We start from the raw sequence: 18011 nt of genomic DNA on the forward strand, positions 1-18011 counted from the left end.
AAGATTTTAACTGGTGGTTGGCTTGGTGTTGGGGGCTTTTTTTAGGTGATGCATAATATTACTGCAACTGTTGCAGCCATGGTACAGCAACAAAGTTCCATTGTTTTGGCAAAATGACAATATAGTTCCTATCCATATCAACCTAGAAAAAAGCAATTTTTCCTTTGGTTTTAGAACCCAATGTAACTAAAAAGAGTCAAGCTTTCAATAGGAAAATTATCGATTATTATTACTTTTTTTTTTTTGGAGTGAGATGCTAATGGTCTAATCTGATTTAATGATTTGTGCTAAGCTAAGCTAAAAGCACCCCCACAGACCTACAAATTGGCTGAATGGCTTAATTTTTTTGGACATTTTATCTGTTTAATGCTTCATGGGTGGCGACATGGTGGCTCAGTGGTTAGCACTGTCACCTTACAGCAAGTAGGTCGCTGGTACGAGTCCCGACTGAGTCAGTTGGCATTTCTGTGTGGAGTTTGCATGTTCTCCCTGTGTTCGCGTGGGTTTCCTTTGGGTGCTCCGGTGTCCCCCACAGTCCAAAGACATGAGCTATAGGAGAATTAAAGCTAAATTGCCCGAAGTTTAAGTGTGTGAATGAGTGTGTATGGATGTTTCCCTGTACTGGGTTGCAGCTGGAAGGGCATCTGCTGTGTACAACATATGCTGGACAATTGGCGGTTCATTCCACTGTGAAATGATGAACAAAAGGACTAAACCGAAGGAAAATTAATAAATGAATGCTCTGTGACATAAAATGAGCCTATTTTTTTTCTAAGTGGAGTGTTCCTTTAATATTCCTCTGAATAAAGGTCACTAGCATCTTGGATGGCCTGAGAATGAGTAAATTAACAGCATATTTGTTTATTTTTAATCTGATCTATCCCTTTAAATCATTTCTTTTCACACTGGTGTTGTTCTTCTTGTCGCAGTGCCACTATGAGGCATAAACAATGGCTCTTTTATAGAGTTTTGCACGTGTGCAACATCATTCCCCGAATTTTGCACATGTGCTGCACTTTTAACGGTACTTACTGAGTTGCGCTTATAGTTCTGCGACAGCACGACTCCGTTTTCCGCCTTGACTGAATTTTGTGCATTAGGAATCACAAAGCCTTTCTCTGGACCCAGCGAGTTCTGTATGTGCGGGAGCCCTCTTTCTGACTTCACAGAGTTCTGCATTGGGAATGCGTGAGGATTAGCGAAGCTGTTATTAGCGATGACAGAGTTATGAAAGTGTGCGAAGCCATGGCTAGAGCTGAGGGAGTTGTGCGCGAGCGGGTGAGCAGCTGTTGGTGGAAGTGTTCGTCCCAGCGCGTACAGGCCGAGGTCGTTGCTCTGACGTGCAGGAGAGGGTTCACGCGACCGGGAGTCAGATGAGCGGTTTGGGCCTTGCCTCCAGCGGTAGCGTGAGCGGTAGCTGAAGGAACGGCGATGCTGTAGTGAATGCGTGCTGGTTTGGAGCGAGCGATGGGCCCGCGCTCTGAGCACCCGGTGCGTGTCGATGAACAGGTGCACGGTCAGGACGCCCACCGTCTCCGCTATGATGAAGGAGAGAGCGCCGCAGTAGAAGCTCCAGCCGTACCAGTGACTGCGCTTAGACTCGCTTTGGTTGGGGTCGCCGGCGCTGGAGGAGATGTACACAATGATGCCAATGATGTTGCTGAGGCCTGAGGAAAATAAAACATGCAGTCTGTTTACTTTTGGTGCAATTCAGTTGTGAGTGCATTTAAGGTAGTCATGCTTTGGATATAATTGGGCTTAAAAATGAGTCTGTAACTAAGATAAATGTCTCTAGATGTTTTCATGTATTGTCCTCATAGAAAAAATGACTATATATAGACCACAAAACCAGTCATAAGTGTTATCTGAAAGCTGAATAAATAAAATTTCTATTGATGTATATTTGTTAGGACTGGACAATATTTAACCCTTGTGCACTGTTCAAATGTACTACCCTTTCGTTATGTTCGGGATGAAAACATCCACTGAATTAAACTGCTGTAAAAATGCGCCAGATATATATGTTTTCAGAATTTTTTTGCATAAATCTGTTAATCAAACTCATGTTCTGTCATGATCAAAACTACTGTATCGTTTAGAAAATTACAGGATTTTAACTCTTTAACTGCCAAATTCATAAAGGATGTCACTGATTTGGTGAAAAAACACACAAAATGATGTATTTTTTATATAAATTGTGGACTGGATTTTTTTCCCTTTTATCACAGTCTTGGACATGTGAACTATTAGTAACAACATTGGCTTTTATGCATTTTTAGATTATAATTTGTTCTCCCTAATTGACTGTTGGTGGCTGTTTTTTCCCCATTGACTTCCATTATAACCACATTTGATGGTGCATAAATACACAATCTTTGTTTTTGTTTACTCCATGTGGTTCTGAGAGCTGAGATGCATATTTTGATTTTCTCAGACACAGTGCACAAAGGTCACTCACACACTTTCACAGACACAAATACACACACTTTAACTTAATGTTATACTCCATATAAAATCCAGAAACAAAGCTTTTTTCACAGGTCTATCTAAAGGTTTAATAAAGTAAAAATTACTAATTTGACCTCTTCCCAACAGGGAAAACCACCAACAATCAAAGATGCAGGATTATATGGTGTCATGGTTTTGAAATAAAAAAATGTGGTTATAATGGAAGTCAATGGGGCAAAAACAGCCACCAACAGTAAATTAGGGAGAAAGCATTTAAATCAATCTAAAACAATGGATCAAAGGCAATGTTGTTTCACAAGTCCAAGACTTTGATAAAAGCTAAAAAAAAAATCCTGTCCACAATTACTTTTATATTGAAAATAAGTAATTTTATGTGTTTTTTTGTCAACAAATCAGTGACATCATTTGTGATTTTGGCAATTAAAGAGTCAAAATCCTGTAATTTTCTGAGCTATTTAGTAGTTTCGGTCAGGACTGAGGTTGATTTACAGATTTATGCAAAACAATTTGGAACTTTTTTTACCTATGCATTTTTACAGCAGTTTAATTCAGTGGATGTTTTCATCCCGAACATAACTAAAGGGTAGTAAATTTGGTAAGAGTGTATTCTTGAGGGTTTTTTTTTTTTTCAATTCAAAGCATTTTCTCAAAATAAGAATTGTCACCAAAAATCATTCTGCTAGCTGAGAGAAAAAGTAAAGGCCAAATTGAGACTCAAAATCACACCCAGAGTAGATGAAAAACATCCCCAACAGCACATAAGGGTTAAAATAGTCTATATTATGAAATGCTTACTAAAAATGTAATTTTGGTATATTTACGACATGAAATAAAAAATCTTCATTGAACATGATCTGTATTTAATATTCTATTCATTTTTGGGATAAAATAAAAACAGATAATTTTGACCCATACAGTGTGTTTTTGGCTCTTACCAAAAATATACCTGTGCAACATGAAACTGGATTTGTGGTTCAGGTTCACATATTTAAATTAAACAATTCATCTCACATAAGATGACAAAGCATGCCTTGGTAAACTCTAATAATAAGATATATCATAATTATTATAAAAAGTCAGAGATTATGACAAGTCATAATTGTGAAAAAGGAAAAAAACATGACACAAAAGAGTTTCAACTATAAGATAAAAAGTAAAGATTATTGGTGGAGATTACAAGTTATAATAAGATAGACAGTCCAAAAGTATTACAAAAAAGCAAAACAGTGGACAAAAGTAAACAAATAATAAGATATAAGTCATAATTCATTACAAGATTAAACAAGAATATGATAAAAAGGTGATTTCTTTATTTTATCATAATTATTCTTTTTATGCAATAATTCTGACCTTGTATCATCAGATCATGAGTAATTAATTTTGATCTTAATTTACAGTTTTTCTGTCACAGTGTCAAAAAATAGGTTGACTTAACTTAAAATTAAGGCAACAAGCTTCAGGACATTTTTGAGTTTACTCAACTTTCAACCCAATTACTCAACTTGACTCAATTTTGACTCAAAAAAGTTTGTTCCCTTAAAATTTTGAGTTGAGTCAACTATTTTCTTTTTTACAGTGCATACAAAAATGAAACTTGACTTTTTTATTTGACTATTAATGTCCTAATTATGACTCTGGGTCATATTTATAACTAACCATAGCATGATTTTACAGTGACAGACTGAGTTCCATGTCATTACCATAACACCACATCCAGTTGTTTACAGCGCCACCTCCTTGTCAATGCATCAAACCCTGCTTTGCTCTGACCAAAAAAAATATAAAAAATACATGCCAGCTAGGTTCCTACAAATTTTTTAAATGCACATATACCCAAATGTTTTGTTTGTTGTTGAATATCTTATATTTACATTTACATTTAGCAAACGCTTTTATCCAAAGCGACTTACAAATGAGGACAAGGAAGCAATTTACACAACTATAAGAGCAACAGTGAATAAGTGCTATAGGCAAGTTTCAGGTGTGTAAAGTCTAAGAAGCAAAGCATGAGTAATGTTGTTTTTTGACAGAGTACAGTTAGTGGTACAGCCAGAGAGGCAATTACAGATTAGAAAGGAAGGTGGAGACTAAATAGTTGAGTTTTTAGTTGTTTAAACTTACTAAATTAAAATTCAACAAAAACTAATACATGCCAGCTAGGTTCCTACAAATTTTTTAAATGCACATATACCCAAATGTTTTGATTGATGTTGAATATCTGATACTCAAACTTACTAAATTAAAAATAAAATTTTCTTGTAAAGATTTAACATACAATAATAATAATAAAATTTAGGAGCAAAATTTGTTTATTAATTTAATGATTATATATAGGAAGTACCACCACGCATGTACACAAACAAAAATGGTCCAATGGTAATCCTGATATTAATTTGCTTACAACTGATCTTAAGCATTATATCGAAACCCTAAAAGACATTAAAACGAGATAAGCTGTAAGGATGGATGCGATTTTGGAATCATGCGAACTTCTTGTAATTTATATATCCCCTGTAATTTAATTTATTTTAGTTTTTTATTCTCTTTTGAATTGTTCATTTGATGTGAAAAATTGTAAGCACTGTATTCCTCAATTTATTGTATATGCAATAGTTCTTGTTATGCAATAAAAAACTATAGGTTCCTACAAGGTAAAATCTGATATATTAACAGGAACATACCAGCCGAGACAAAAAAGATGCCAGCGCTGAGGATGACGTTGTGTCTGCTCTTGTAAAACTCACTGGCAGCGACACACACTCCACCAATGAACAGCAGCCCCACACTCATAATTGGAAAGAGACTAGATGCACGCACAGCACCTGACACACACAAACACAACAACATAGCATTGAGTGTATTAATATTTACAAATCTCTAATATGCTGTATTTGTTGTGATTTAACTGAGCCTACTTTGCAAAAAATGAAGTTCCAAAGTCGGTTCTGGAGGGCCAGTGTCCTGCAGATTTTAGCTCCAACTTGCCTCAACACACCTGCAAGGTTGTCAGCCTAGTAAGCGCTTGACTAGCTAGCCCAGGTGTGTCTGATTGGGGTTGAAACAAAACTTTGCAGGACCCTCCAGGAGCGAGTTTGGACACCCCTGCAGTAGACGTAGAGACTTACGCAACAGATATTCGGCAGCATCTTGTTCATAATCCGCGTCCTCTGGAAAATGGTCGATGTTTTTACAGACGCCCTTAAATATGCCTGTAAGAAACACGCACATCCAGATGCATGCACAGTCACACATGCGTCAATGCCATTTTCCACATGATTGCACTAATGCTATCAAATCATTAACAGTATCAATAACCTCCCTTTTAATTAGACATTCTCCAAAAAAAAAAAACACACATCGTTCACATTTCCTCTTCTCTCAATGTCATTCCACAAATGCTCTTTATAGTTGCATTCATTTAAAGCATATACCTCTATATTGCTTTGTTTTGGTGGTTGTGTGCATTATAAAATCAGCATGCGTGGTACATCTGCATAACTGACAGACAATAAGTGCATGGCCTGTCAATCATCTTTCATAACCGTCCACTCATAACTCGGCTAAATATCTCGTACTCGCTCCCGCATTCACACACGTAAAGTGAACGCTGCCACTTTGATGCCCTTTTAACAGAGCGAACGCTTCATTACACTTTCCATTAAAAGAATTGATGCAGAACTGATATAGGTCAGAGAGTAGGAGAGGGTGTGAGAGATGGGTCGAAACTAGAGGAACGCAGAGTGTGAGAGAAAGTTAAAATAATTCAGTCGATAATGAAATAAATAAATCGTCCCACAGGAAAGGGCTTTGATTCGGCTCCAACTCTGGTACTTTTATGGTCATCTGACACACACGCAACCTTTATAAAGACATTGATCTGTTGTAAAATGATCATGTAAGAAGCTGCTGGTTAGATGGTAAACAATAAACTAATATGCCTAGAAAAGTTGTTACCATTCATTCATTTTCTTTTCGGCTTAGTCCCTTTATTAATCTGGGGTCGCCACAGCGAAATGAACCGCCAACTTATCCAGCAAATGTTTTACGCAGCGGATGCCCTTCCAGCTGCAACCCATCTCTGGGAAACATCCGTACACACTCATTCACACACATACACTATGGACAATTTTGCTTAACCAATTCACCTATAGAACATGTGTTTGGACTGTGGGGGAAACCGGAGCACCTGGAAGAAACCCACGTGAACAAATTGTTACCATAAAGAGCTATTTTTACTCAGTTTAAGCAATGTAATAGCTTTATTGGTATACATTAAATTATTCAGGTAAATTCAGTGATATTATGCAATACATACATATAAATATAACCCAATTCCACCTGTAAAATGCAATTACATCTGTAGATTTTAAGCCTACACCCTAACCAACCACTACCTAACTGACTTGTCACTAAATCCAAAATCCAAAGTTACTGAGGGTCTTTCAGAAAATTAACCATTGTTAATCACAGGGATAGTTCACCCTAAAATTAAAATGCTGTCATCATTTACTCACCCTTTATTTGTTTCAAACCTTAATGAGTTTATTTCTAATTAAATATAAAATAAGCTATTCTGGAAAGTGTTGTAAGCTTGTAACCATTGACTTCCATAGTATTTGTTTCTTCTGCTATGGAAGTCAATGGTTACAGGTTTTCATCTCTCTTCAAAATATCTTCTTTTATGGTAAACAGAAAAAAAGAAACTCATAAAGGTTGGGAAATACTTGAGGGTGAGTAAATAGTTAGTAAATTTGTATTCTTCTGTATTCTTTTTCTTCTAGAAAAATCCTGGTTGCCTTAATTTTTTAAGCTGAATCAACTTAACCTTATAAGTCCATTGAACTTATACTACGTTAAACTGACTTAAAACAGCTAGTATAACTTAGAAAATTAAGTTAGAACATGATTAACTTGTTAAATAAGTTACAATGACCTATAAACATATGCTGTCAGGACTAATTGATCATATAATTTTTTTACTGTGTACACTAACCAAGGGAGAAAAAGTAATAAATCGACTAGAAACTCAAGTTTACTACACGTTTGCTTTAATAAAACAGTGGTTAACTTTCGAAAAGACTAACATAAAGTGGGACTTAATAATTAATTTATCATACTAATGTATAAAAATCCATTAAATATGCAATAAAGATCAATTTTCTACAATTTTAGTTAAATAAAACAATAGTTAACATTCTAAAAGATGAACATAACAGGAGACTAAATAACAAATTTTTAAATATTGTAATATTTTAATCTATTAAACATGCAATGAAAATTTTTTTGACACTTTTTCCATAATAAAACAACGGTTAAACTCCAAAATGATAAATATAAAGTGGGACTAAATAAGGAATTTATTCTATTACTAGCCTATTTGAATCCATTAAAGATGCCATAAAAACATTTTCGACACTTTTACTTTAGTAAAACAATGGTTACCATTCGAAAAGTCTAATATAAAGGGCTAAATAATAATTATTTTATCATTTTAATCCATTAAACATGCAATACATTTTTTTTTGACAATTTACTATAATAATACAATGGTTAACCCTGAAAAGTCTAACATAAAGTGTGACTAAATAATTTAATTATCCTATTTTTATTTGAATCCATTAAACGTGCAATAAAAAAGCACACTTTTACTTGAGACAATGGTTACCTTTTGAAAAGACTAAGATATAGAGGTACCAGGGGCGGATTTAACCAATAAGCAAGATATGCGGTCGCTTAGGGCCCCGGGAAATCTGAAGGCCCCCAAGTAAATACCTAGAAGTATAAATTATACCTATACATTATATATACCATCATTTTCTATCATATTTTGTATGATGAATGTCTAAAAAAAATAAGAGTTTTATGTTTATTACATCTGCACAAATGTATCCCCCAAATACGAAATATTTTATACATCATTTTTTTATTAGAATTCGTTTTAAGAAAACCTTCCCAATTCACCTGTACCGCATGTCTTTGGACTTGTGGGGGAAACCTGAGCACCCGGAGGAAACCCACGCGAACACAGGGAGAACATGCAAACACCACACAGAAATGCCAACTGACCCAGCCGAGGCTCAAACCAGCGACCTTCTTGCTGTGAGGGGACAGCACTACCTACTGCGCCACTGTGTCACCCGTTTTAAGAAAACAAATCATTTAAAAAGTTATACAAGATGCTTTACATGTTGTTATTATTATTTTGCATTAAGACAAAATGTAGAAAAAGAGTGACTGAGTCACATAAGAAAAAAAATGGCAAAAGAAATCAATAAAAAATTAATTAAAGTACAAAAGGTGCATTTAGGAACTTTTGGGCCTCATGGCTGGAGTTGCTTAGGGCCTCCAAATCACTAAATCCGCCCCTGAGTGGTACATAATAATTAATTCATTATTTTAATCCATGCAATAAACATTTTCAACACTTTTAGCTTAATAAGACAATGGTTAACTTTGGAAATGTCTAACATAAAGAGCCACTAAATAATTAATATATCCTTTTACTTTCCAAATCCATTAAACATGAAGTAAAAAGAATTTTTGACACATTTAGTTTAATAATACAATGGTCAACCTCCGAAAAGACTAACATAAAGTGCGACTAAATAATTAATTTATCCTATTTACATGGCTAATCCTTAAAAAACCTACATGTTACCCTGATGAAGGCAGTTGTTTGCCAAAAAGCATAGGTTTTTTAAGGATTAGCCTTGGACTGATTTTTGCTATTTAGGCCTATTCTAATGAATCCCTTACCCAAAGAGCACCGACACATTATTTAAGCTACCCCTGAGCACTTTTTGTTTAGTTTTGGATAATTAATTTATCTTATTACTATCTGAATCTATTAAACGTGCAATAAAAAGCACTTTCAAAACTTTTAGTTTAATAAGATAGTATTGGATCCATTAAACGTGCAATAAAACTCATTTTTCGACACATTTAGTGTAATAAGATAGTATTGAATTAATTAAACGTGCAATAAAACTCATGTTTCGCCACTTTTAGTTTAATAAGATAATATTGAATTAAACGTGCAATAAAACTCATGTTTCGACACATTTAGTTTAATAAGATAATATTGAATTAAACGTGCAATAAAACTCATTTTTCGACACTTTTAGTTTAATAAGATAATATTAAATCAATTAAACGTGCAATTAAACTCATTTTTTGACACTTTTAGTTTATTAAGATAACATTGAATAAATTAAACGTGCAATAAAGCAAATTTTTTGACACTTTTAGTTTATTAAGATAACATTGAATCCATTAAATGTGCAAAAAACTCATTTTTCGACACTTTTAGTTTAATAAGATAATATTGAATCCATTAAATGTGCAATAAAACTCATGTTTCGACACTTAATTTAATAAGATAATATTGAATCAATTAAACGTGCAATAAAACAAATTTTTCGACAGTTTTAGTTTAATAAGATAACATTGAATCCATTAAACGTGCAAAAAACTCATGTTTCGACACTTTTAATTTATTAAGATAATATTGAATCCAATAATCGTGCAATAAAACTCATGTTTCGCCACTTTTAGTTTATTAAGATAATATTGAACGCATTAAATGTGCAATAAAACTCATGTTTCGACACTTTTAATTTAATAAGATAATATTGAATTAATTAAACGTGCAATAAAACTCAGTTTTCAACACTTTTAGTTTAATAAGATAATATTGAATCCATTAAACGTGCAATAAAACTCATGTTTCGACACATTTAGTTTAATAAGATAACATTGAATCCATTAAAGGTGCAATAAAACTCATTTTTCGATAGTTTTAGTTTAATAAGATAATATTGAATCCATTAAACGTGCAATAAAACTCATGTTTCGACACATTTAGTTTAATAAGATAACATTGAATCCATTAAACGTGCAATAAAACTCATTTTCGACAGTTTTAGTTTAATAAGATAATATTGAATCCATTAAATGCGCAATAAAACAAATTTTTCGACACTTCGTTTAATACGATAACACTGAATCAATTAAACGTGCAATAAAACTCGTTTTTCGACACTTTTAGTTTAATAAGATAATACTGAATCCATTAAACGTGCAATAAAAGTCATTTTTCGACACTTTTAGTTTAATAAGATAATATTGAATCCATTAAACGTGCAATAAAACTCTTTTTTCTACACCTCTAGTTTAATAAGTTTAATAAGATAACATTGAATCCATTAAACGTGCAATAAAAGTCATTTTTCGACACTTTTAGTTTATTAAGATAATATTGAATCAATTAAACGTGCAATAAAACTCGTTTTTCGACACTTTTAGATTAATAAGATAATATTGAATCCATTAAACGTGCAATAAAAGTCATTTTTCGACACTTTTAGTTTAATAAGATAATATTGAATCCATTAAACGTGCAATAAAACTCTTTTTTCTACACTTCTAGTTTAATAAGTTTAATAAGATAACACTGAATCCATTAAACGTGCAATAAAAGTCATTTTTCGACACTTTTAGTTTATTAAGATAATATTGAATCAATTAAACGTGCAATAAAACTCGTTTTTCGACACTTTTAGATTAATAAGATAATATTGAATCCATTAAACGTGCAATAAAATTTTTCGACACTTTTAGTTTAATAAGACAACGTTGAATCAATTAAACATGCACTAAAAGCATTTAACTACTTTCTGGAAACCCAAAAAGTACCTTCCATGCAACACTGTCTCCAGAGTCCAGAATGCGTCAGCACCTCCTCATTCTTGCGGTTGGTGTCGTTGTCGTTGACGCTCTTGGTCCTGCAGACTCCGCGCGAGTACAGCCAGTAATCAGTGCCCACCGCGATGGTCATCAGGCTGAAGGCCGCGAAAGCCCCCGCCGTGGTGAGGAGCATTTGCACTCCACGGTTACACACCTTCATCCTGGCATCAATGGACACCATTTATCCACACGCAGATTCATCAACTCTCGCGTGCCAGTAAAGTTTTCCTCAAGTTCTGGCACGCGCCCCTCATTCCGCGCGCTTTTTTACGCGTAAAGTGAGAGAGATAATTGAGGGTTTTCGTCTTCTTCGCGTTGGTAAATCCTCATTTTAACGCTCTGAACTTACCTTAGACGTCGAAAATAAACTCCATGAATAACTCTCTCCCAAAAGTCATCGCGTTAATGTGAGTTTTTCTCGATATTCCTGCAGATGAGAGCAGTGTGACCATGACTGATCTGAGTGTGTCCTCGTGGATGATGATCATGGTGGAGTGGGTTTGATTGAATGTCTGATGATGTTGATGGGTTTCTGCTCCTGATGCTGAATGTAAAGCACCGCCTCTCACTTTGCGCTCGATATAGTGCCATGAACAGCCCAGATAAGCTATAACAGAAGCCACTATAACAGGACAACACTACAGCAAAGAGATGAATTGTAATTAATCAAGTAAAAATACTGTAGTAAATGTAATGTTCAATATTTGTACATGTTAGTAAATACACTGCCTAATATTAACTAATACAACTTTAATGTGAAGTGTTACAGAACTTTCCATAAATGTAAGAATAAACTCAAAATAGGCCTATAGCAAGATTTTTGATCAACAGAGTCCTTTTTAATCATTATCTTTGAGTTTTGATGGGTTTTATGTAAGTATAGACATATGATTTATCAAAACAGTAAATTCTAAAGGAATGGCATTGATTATTATCACCCACCTTTGACAGGTATATAGAAAGAGAATTCGGTACATGTAAGCATATGACCATTACTATTCAAAGTTGTGAATATTTTTTCCAAAACAATTAATTAGCAAATGGATATCTTTTTCGTGTGTCACGTAGCAATGATATGGAGTGTGGTGTGCTATGAAGATTACTTGTTTAGTGGCACATAAACTAAAATGAAAAAATACCTTAAAATATGGCTGTTTCTGATTTATATAATGCAAGTCAGAGGCTACAACTACTTTAAGAGTCAAAAACAGATACAGGCAAAATTAAAATTATAATCAAGCTGGAGCTTATATATTAAGGTCTTCTGTTGTGAAACAACATTGTTTTTTGCAATTATTATAGATAAAAGGATCACTCCACTCCCCTGGAGTTAAACAGTTGAGTTTTACTGTTTTTGAATCCATTCAGCTGATTTGTGGTTCTGGAGGGGGGAGGGGGACTTTTAGCTTAGCTTAGCATAAATCATTGAATCGGATTAGACCATTAGCATCTCGCTCAAAAATGTCAAAGAAAGAGTTTAGATTTTCCTATTTGAAGCTTGACTCTTCTGTAGTTACATTGTGTACTAAGAATGACTGAAAATTAAAAGTTGCATTCTATGCAAATATGGCTTAGAACTATACGCACATTCTGGTGAAATAATCAACTTTGCTGCCATACTCTGACTGCAGCAGGTCCAATGATATTACGCAGTGTTGTTACCTACCTAGCTGGGAAATATTTTCTGTTGCTGTGTAATATCTTTGGACCTGTTACAGCCTAGGTATGACAGCAAAGTTCTGTGATCCACACATATATATATATATATACACACACATATATATATATACATATATATATATACATATATATATATATATATATATATATATATATATATATATATATATATATATATATATATATATGTGTGTATATATAAGAATACTTAATTTAGAGAGAAGTTTCTACAGGTGGTTTGTCAAGCCCACTCACCTGTGTAAAGTACACATCATAAATGCACAATGTTATATATATATATATATATATATATATATATATATATATATATATATATATATATATATATATATATATATATATATATAAATAGAGAGAGAGAGAGAGAGTGAGAGAGAGAGACATGGGCCCAATCCCAATTCTGCCCCTTAGCCCATCCCCTTAGCCCATCCCCTTACCCCTCGTTTTGCGCATTCTTGTGAAGGTTTGGGATGTCCCAATTCTCTTTAGCTTGAAGGCGTAGGGCTAAGGGCCACACTCGAAACCAAGGGGTAAGAAAATTTCCCAGAATATACCAGCCACAATGCCAGCATGGCTGCACCCGGAAGTAAGGAGATGCACAAATTAGTATTTTTTGTCATTATTTCGTATTTTTATAACAAACAAGCATATGTTTTAATACATTCATAACCGCGTTCGTGTTTTACCGTCATGCTTAAAAAAATATACAGATGTTAACACATCAATATGTTTCCTATGCAGTCGCACTCGCAGCTACCGTAGTAAATAAAGCCTGCAGCTTTTGACCACTGGGTGGCGCTTTAACCATAGACTTCATCAGCTAAAATGTCAACACGCAATTTTCAGCTTAGCCTTTTCACAATAGGACGGTACTGTATGTGTAGCTTACGCAAAGGTACTGTATGCGATGTGTTCAATTAAAATATAATTTTATTAGGTTGTTTTGGTTTTCTTAGTAATACACATGATTTTACACGATACTGTATGTTTTAGAAAAGAGGTCTACAATACATGGTGAGAGGCATAGCCCATAGGCTGCAAATATTAAGCAAATATAAGAATTAAGTTCTTTAGCATTTATAGTACCCTATTAAATTATGTTGGTGTGAAAGAACATTCGATTTCTAAATCCTTTAGTTTTATTTAGAATATGAAACAAAATCTCAAAATATGCAAACAAATAAATAAATTAAACACAGATTGAAACACAGATTCCAAAATGACTCCTCGTTGCACCTAACAAGTTTACAATGATAATAAAGCTTGTTAACGCATTTTTAATTATTTATGAAGAAATTATAATGCTTTGTTTAATTATTTAATCTTCATTTACAAGTAGCAGGGTATTAACAGCTACTGTAAATTTCTTTCCGTTCACATCCCGTCCCTTTGTGCCCCCTGGTGGCATAGTTGCAAACTGCTGTTACACCTAAAAAACAACCCAGGCTCATTCTGAAAATGTACCTCTATATACATTTCTGGAGACTGACAGATATGTCGCAGAAGCTAAGTAATTTCGCAGTTTTTGTTTTCGCGAATCCACCAGAGGCCGCTGAGTATGCTTTCTGAGATCTCAAATTTCTCTCGCAAGTGCTATTCGCGCCTGCTGTTCTCACGTAAATCCACCAGAGGCCACTGTTGACTGACTGAATGACTCTCCTGCTTCCTTAAACCCAAAGCAATCCAGAAAAAGAAAGCCGTCACCTGATTTTGACCATGTTTTCAGATCTTACCACATTCTCACCCTGCTATTTACTTGTTTATTTTATTTTTGGGCTTTTGTCTTACCCACTTTCTGAAACCGGTCCTCACTGGACTCAAACCCTGTCACTGAGGTCAACTCCTCTCTGTGTCTCAAGTCCATTAACATGCATGGCAAGCTAACTGGACAAACTGGTAACAGCAGGAAAGCCGTCCACATAGAGGTAAGCGGTCAGTTGGTAAGCGTGAAATTGAACAGCGTCATAACATTAGTTTTAAAGACGAAATGCAGCCCTACGTACTTCTGGCTACATAATTCGCGATCTCCAGAAATGTACTGTATATAGGCCGACATTTTCAGAATGAACCTATATGTTGCCTAAAAACACATTCTTAATCCCTTATCCTGCAGCGGCGCCACACACGGCGGTAATGGTCATTTTGAAGTGTCGCCCACTGTATGTATATGGCTAGTTTGGCGATATTTTAAAATATGTGTGTAATCCAAATATAAAATTGTATGTTATATATGCAATCTATCAGATTTGAATATGGAACAAACTCCCAACAAACATGTCAAACACACAGATAGGCATTTGAAAACTTCAGCTTTAATAATCCACATAGCATAAATAAACAACATGCAAAATATCTCAGCAATTAGCCGTCTGTCATCGCCAACCACTGCTGCTGGATGTGAATGTTTCTGACATGCATCCGTCTTGCATAGTATAAAAAACTTGTTTCGGGGGTGGGGGAATTGACTCTTGTACAGGAAGCCCTTTAAAGCCTTCATCATTAAAACATGATCGAAAACTAAAATATCAACCGCTTGCTAAACAGGGCCAGGGGTTTACAATGCTAAAATGTGCATGTTCTGCTGGAGGAGTGACATTAAAGGCCACATCATTCATTTACAGTTACGCACATGCTGGAGAAATATCAATAGGACAGGAACGGTAATAATAATAAGGCTATTTTATCAGCTTTTTTTCATAACATATCAGCTTTTCTGTCTCACATTCATATCCTTCAATATACACACTTTTACGATAAATATATATTATACACTTTTCTCAGGAAAAGCAGATTATACTTATCACTGTTCACACGGCGTGGTTTCATTTGGAAGACTAGAATACTTATAATACTATTTGTCATATATCTAATTACAAAACGAAACGGAAACGTTCACACACCATAACCCTTATGAGGATCTATGCTACAACAGATCCGACCAGCACTGACACACTTGGTTAATAAGTAAACACCGAGTTAAAGAGCGAGGGCTCGACCAGGCATGCATAGGGGAAGACTAAAAGTCACACAACGAGCTCCCGAACACTGCAGATTCCCTCAGAAATATATGGCACGTTAGGGTTTAGCTATTAGTTGTCGTTTTTTGTCCCACATTCTCTGCAGCCAGTGATATGCATGAAATGATCTCTGATGATAATTGAATAAATTGCACTAACGCACTTTATCAGGGGACATGCATCCATCATCTGTGTTTTAAAGGAGTGAAGGAAATGGTGGAACACTGAAAGGTTGAAAGTGCATCGCATCATTTGTATGTATAGCCTACGTCAGGGCTCGATTTTGGTCATTGTCAGCATTGTGCATGTTGGAGTTCTGCATTTTTGATATAATAGCATTTGTTATATGTTAAATAACATTAGAATAATAATGATTCAATCTTTTTAAAGATATTTTCTTTCTTTTTTAATACACTCTATGCTTTTTGAGTTTAGTTTTTTTTTTATTTGGTCTGGAAAGTTTCCTGTTCGAATGCTTAGTTTTTAACCTCAAATATACACTACCGGTCAAAGGTTTAGGTTCTGTTTTTTCTTAAAATTATTAATTATTAATTTATTAAAATTATGAATTATTCTGTTCATCAAGGCTGTGTTTATTAAATGTAAAAAAATGTTAAATATTTATTTGTATGTATGTATACTTTTTCAGCTATGCAGTGGCGCAGTAGGTAGTGCTGTCGCCTCACAGCAAGAAGGTTGCTGGTTTGAGCCTCAGCTGGGTCATTTGGCATTTCTGTGTGGAGTTTGCATGTTCTCCCTGCGTTCGCATGGGTTTCCTCCGGGTGTTCCGGTTTCCTCCACAGTCCAAAGACATGCAGTACAGGTGAATTGGAAAGGCTAAAATGTCTGTAGTGTGTGAGTGTGTATGGGTGTTTCCCAGAGATGGGTTGCAGCTGGAAGGGCATCAGCGGCGTAAAACATGTGCTGGATAAGTTGGCGGTTCATTCCGCTGTGGCAACCCCAGATTAATAAAGGGACTAAGCTGAAAATTAATGTATATATTTTCAAATGAAATTATTAGTCCAGTCATTATTGCTTTTGTTACTATTACCATTAATAATAATAATAATAATAATAATAATAATAATAATAAATTAATGAATTAATATTAGAGTGGTTTCTGAAGGATCATGTGACTGAAGACTGGAGTAATGAAGCTGAAAATACATATTTAAAATCACTGAAATAAATGATTCAATTGAATTATCAACTACTTTTAAAGTTATTTAATAGTGCAATAACATTTTACAATTTTACAATTTGTACTGTATTTTGGATGAAATAAATACAGCTTTAGTGAGCAGGATAAGTGTATTTGACCCCAAACTCTTGACCGGTAGTGTAGGTATTATGTAAACATCTGCCACATTAAATAACAAATAATTTCTAACTTATTTTATTCCTATTGTCATAGTGATTATTTCATTTAATAAACATCAAAATGTGCAGTTGAAGACGAAATGATTAGCCCTCCTGTGAAATTTGAAATCCTTTTCAAATACATCTCAAGTTATTTCTCAAAATATTTCTCAAAACTTCTCATAAATAGACAAAGACATTTTTCATAGTATTTCCTATGTTTGTTTTTATACAGAAAGTCTTATACTTTTAGCTTGACTGCATGAAATCTAAATTTTCTAAGTTCATTATTATTATTGATTTAAGATTTTTTTTTTCATTAACTACAGAAAAAATACTCACACCATCAATAGACATTAATATTAGGTTAGATTTAGGTCGCCTGCCTCTAGGGACGATGTTTATTATACATTCAATAACGAGGTTTACGTCCTGCGCCTGCTGGGACTGTTGTCCATTTCTATGTATTTCTTGTTTAACTTATTGTATTTTATTATTAATTTATGAATATTGTGCCGGTTATTCTTTTTTATTTTATTTATTTATTTATTTTTCTTTACTGCTTTATCCCCCTGGCTTCCTCTATATTCCTTCTATAGTTCACAATGTTTCATTATACTGTAATAATTACTGACTATTTACAGTTCAATAAAAAAAACCCAAAAGACTGTTGTCCAATAACCTAGTTAAGCCTGTAAATCGTCAAGGAGATTACTAGTA

The 18011-nt window shown here is 34.3% G+C and overlaps 1 protein-coding gene across 1 annotated transcript; it reads right to left on the reverse strand.

Moving 5' to 3' along the window:
* Nucleotides 1-749: 749 nt before the first annotated feature.
* Nucleotides 750-11395, reverse strand: cacng3a (calcium channel, voltage-dependent, gamma subunit 3a). Its single transcript, XM_056452548.1, has 4 exons — nucleotides 11164-11395; nucleotides 5595-5678; nucleotides 5151-5291; nucleotides 750-1667 (listed from the first exon to the last, which is right to left on the reverse strand). Exons 1-4 carry the CDS (start codon nucleotides 11393-11395, stop codon nucleotides 901-903), a joined length of 1224 nt encoding a protein of 407 aa, XP_056308523.1. The 3' UTR covers nucleotides 750-900.
* Nucleotides 11396-18011: the final 6616 nt, after the last annotated feature.

Source organism: Danio aesculapii, chromosome 1, assembly GCF_903798145.1.
Source record: "Danio aesculapii chromosome 1, fDanAes4.1, whole genome shotgun sequence".
NCBI classification, from domain to species: domain Eukaryota; kingdom Metazoa; phylum Chordata; class Actinopteri; order Cypriniformes; family Danionidae; genus Danio; species Danio aesculapii.

Excerpts from the sequence above, each read along its gene's own strand:
- cacng3a (XM_056452548.1), bottom strand. The coding sequence starts at position 11,395 with ATGGTGTCCATTGATGCCAGGATGAAGGTGTGTAACCGTGGAGTGCAA. Across the intron at positions 5,292-5,594 it reads TGCTGCCGAATATCTGTTGC|GTGCTGTGCGTGCATCTAGT; the intron begins GTAAGTCTCTAC and ends TGTGTGTGTCAG. Across the intron at positions 1,668-5,150 it reads CATCTTTTTTGTCTCGGCTG|GCCTCAGCAACATCATTGGC; the intron begins GTATGTTCCTGT and ends TATTTTCCTCAG.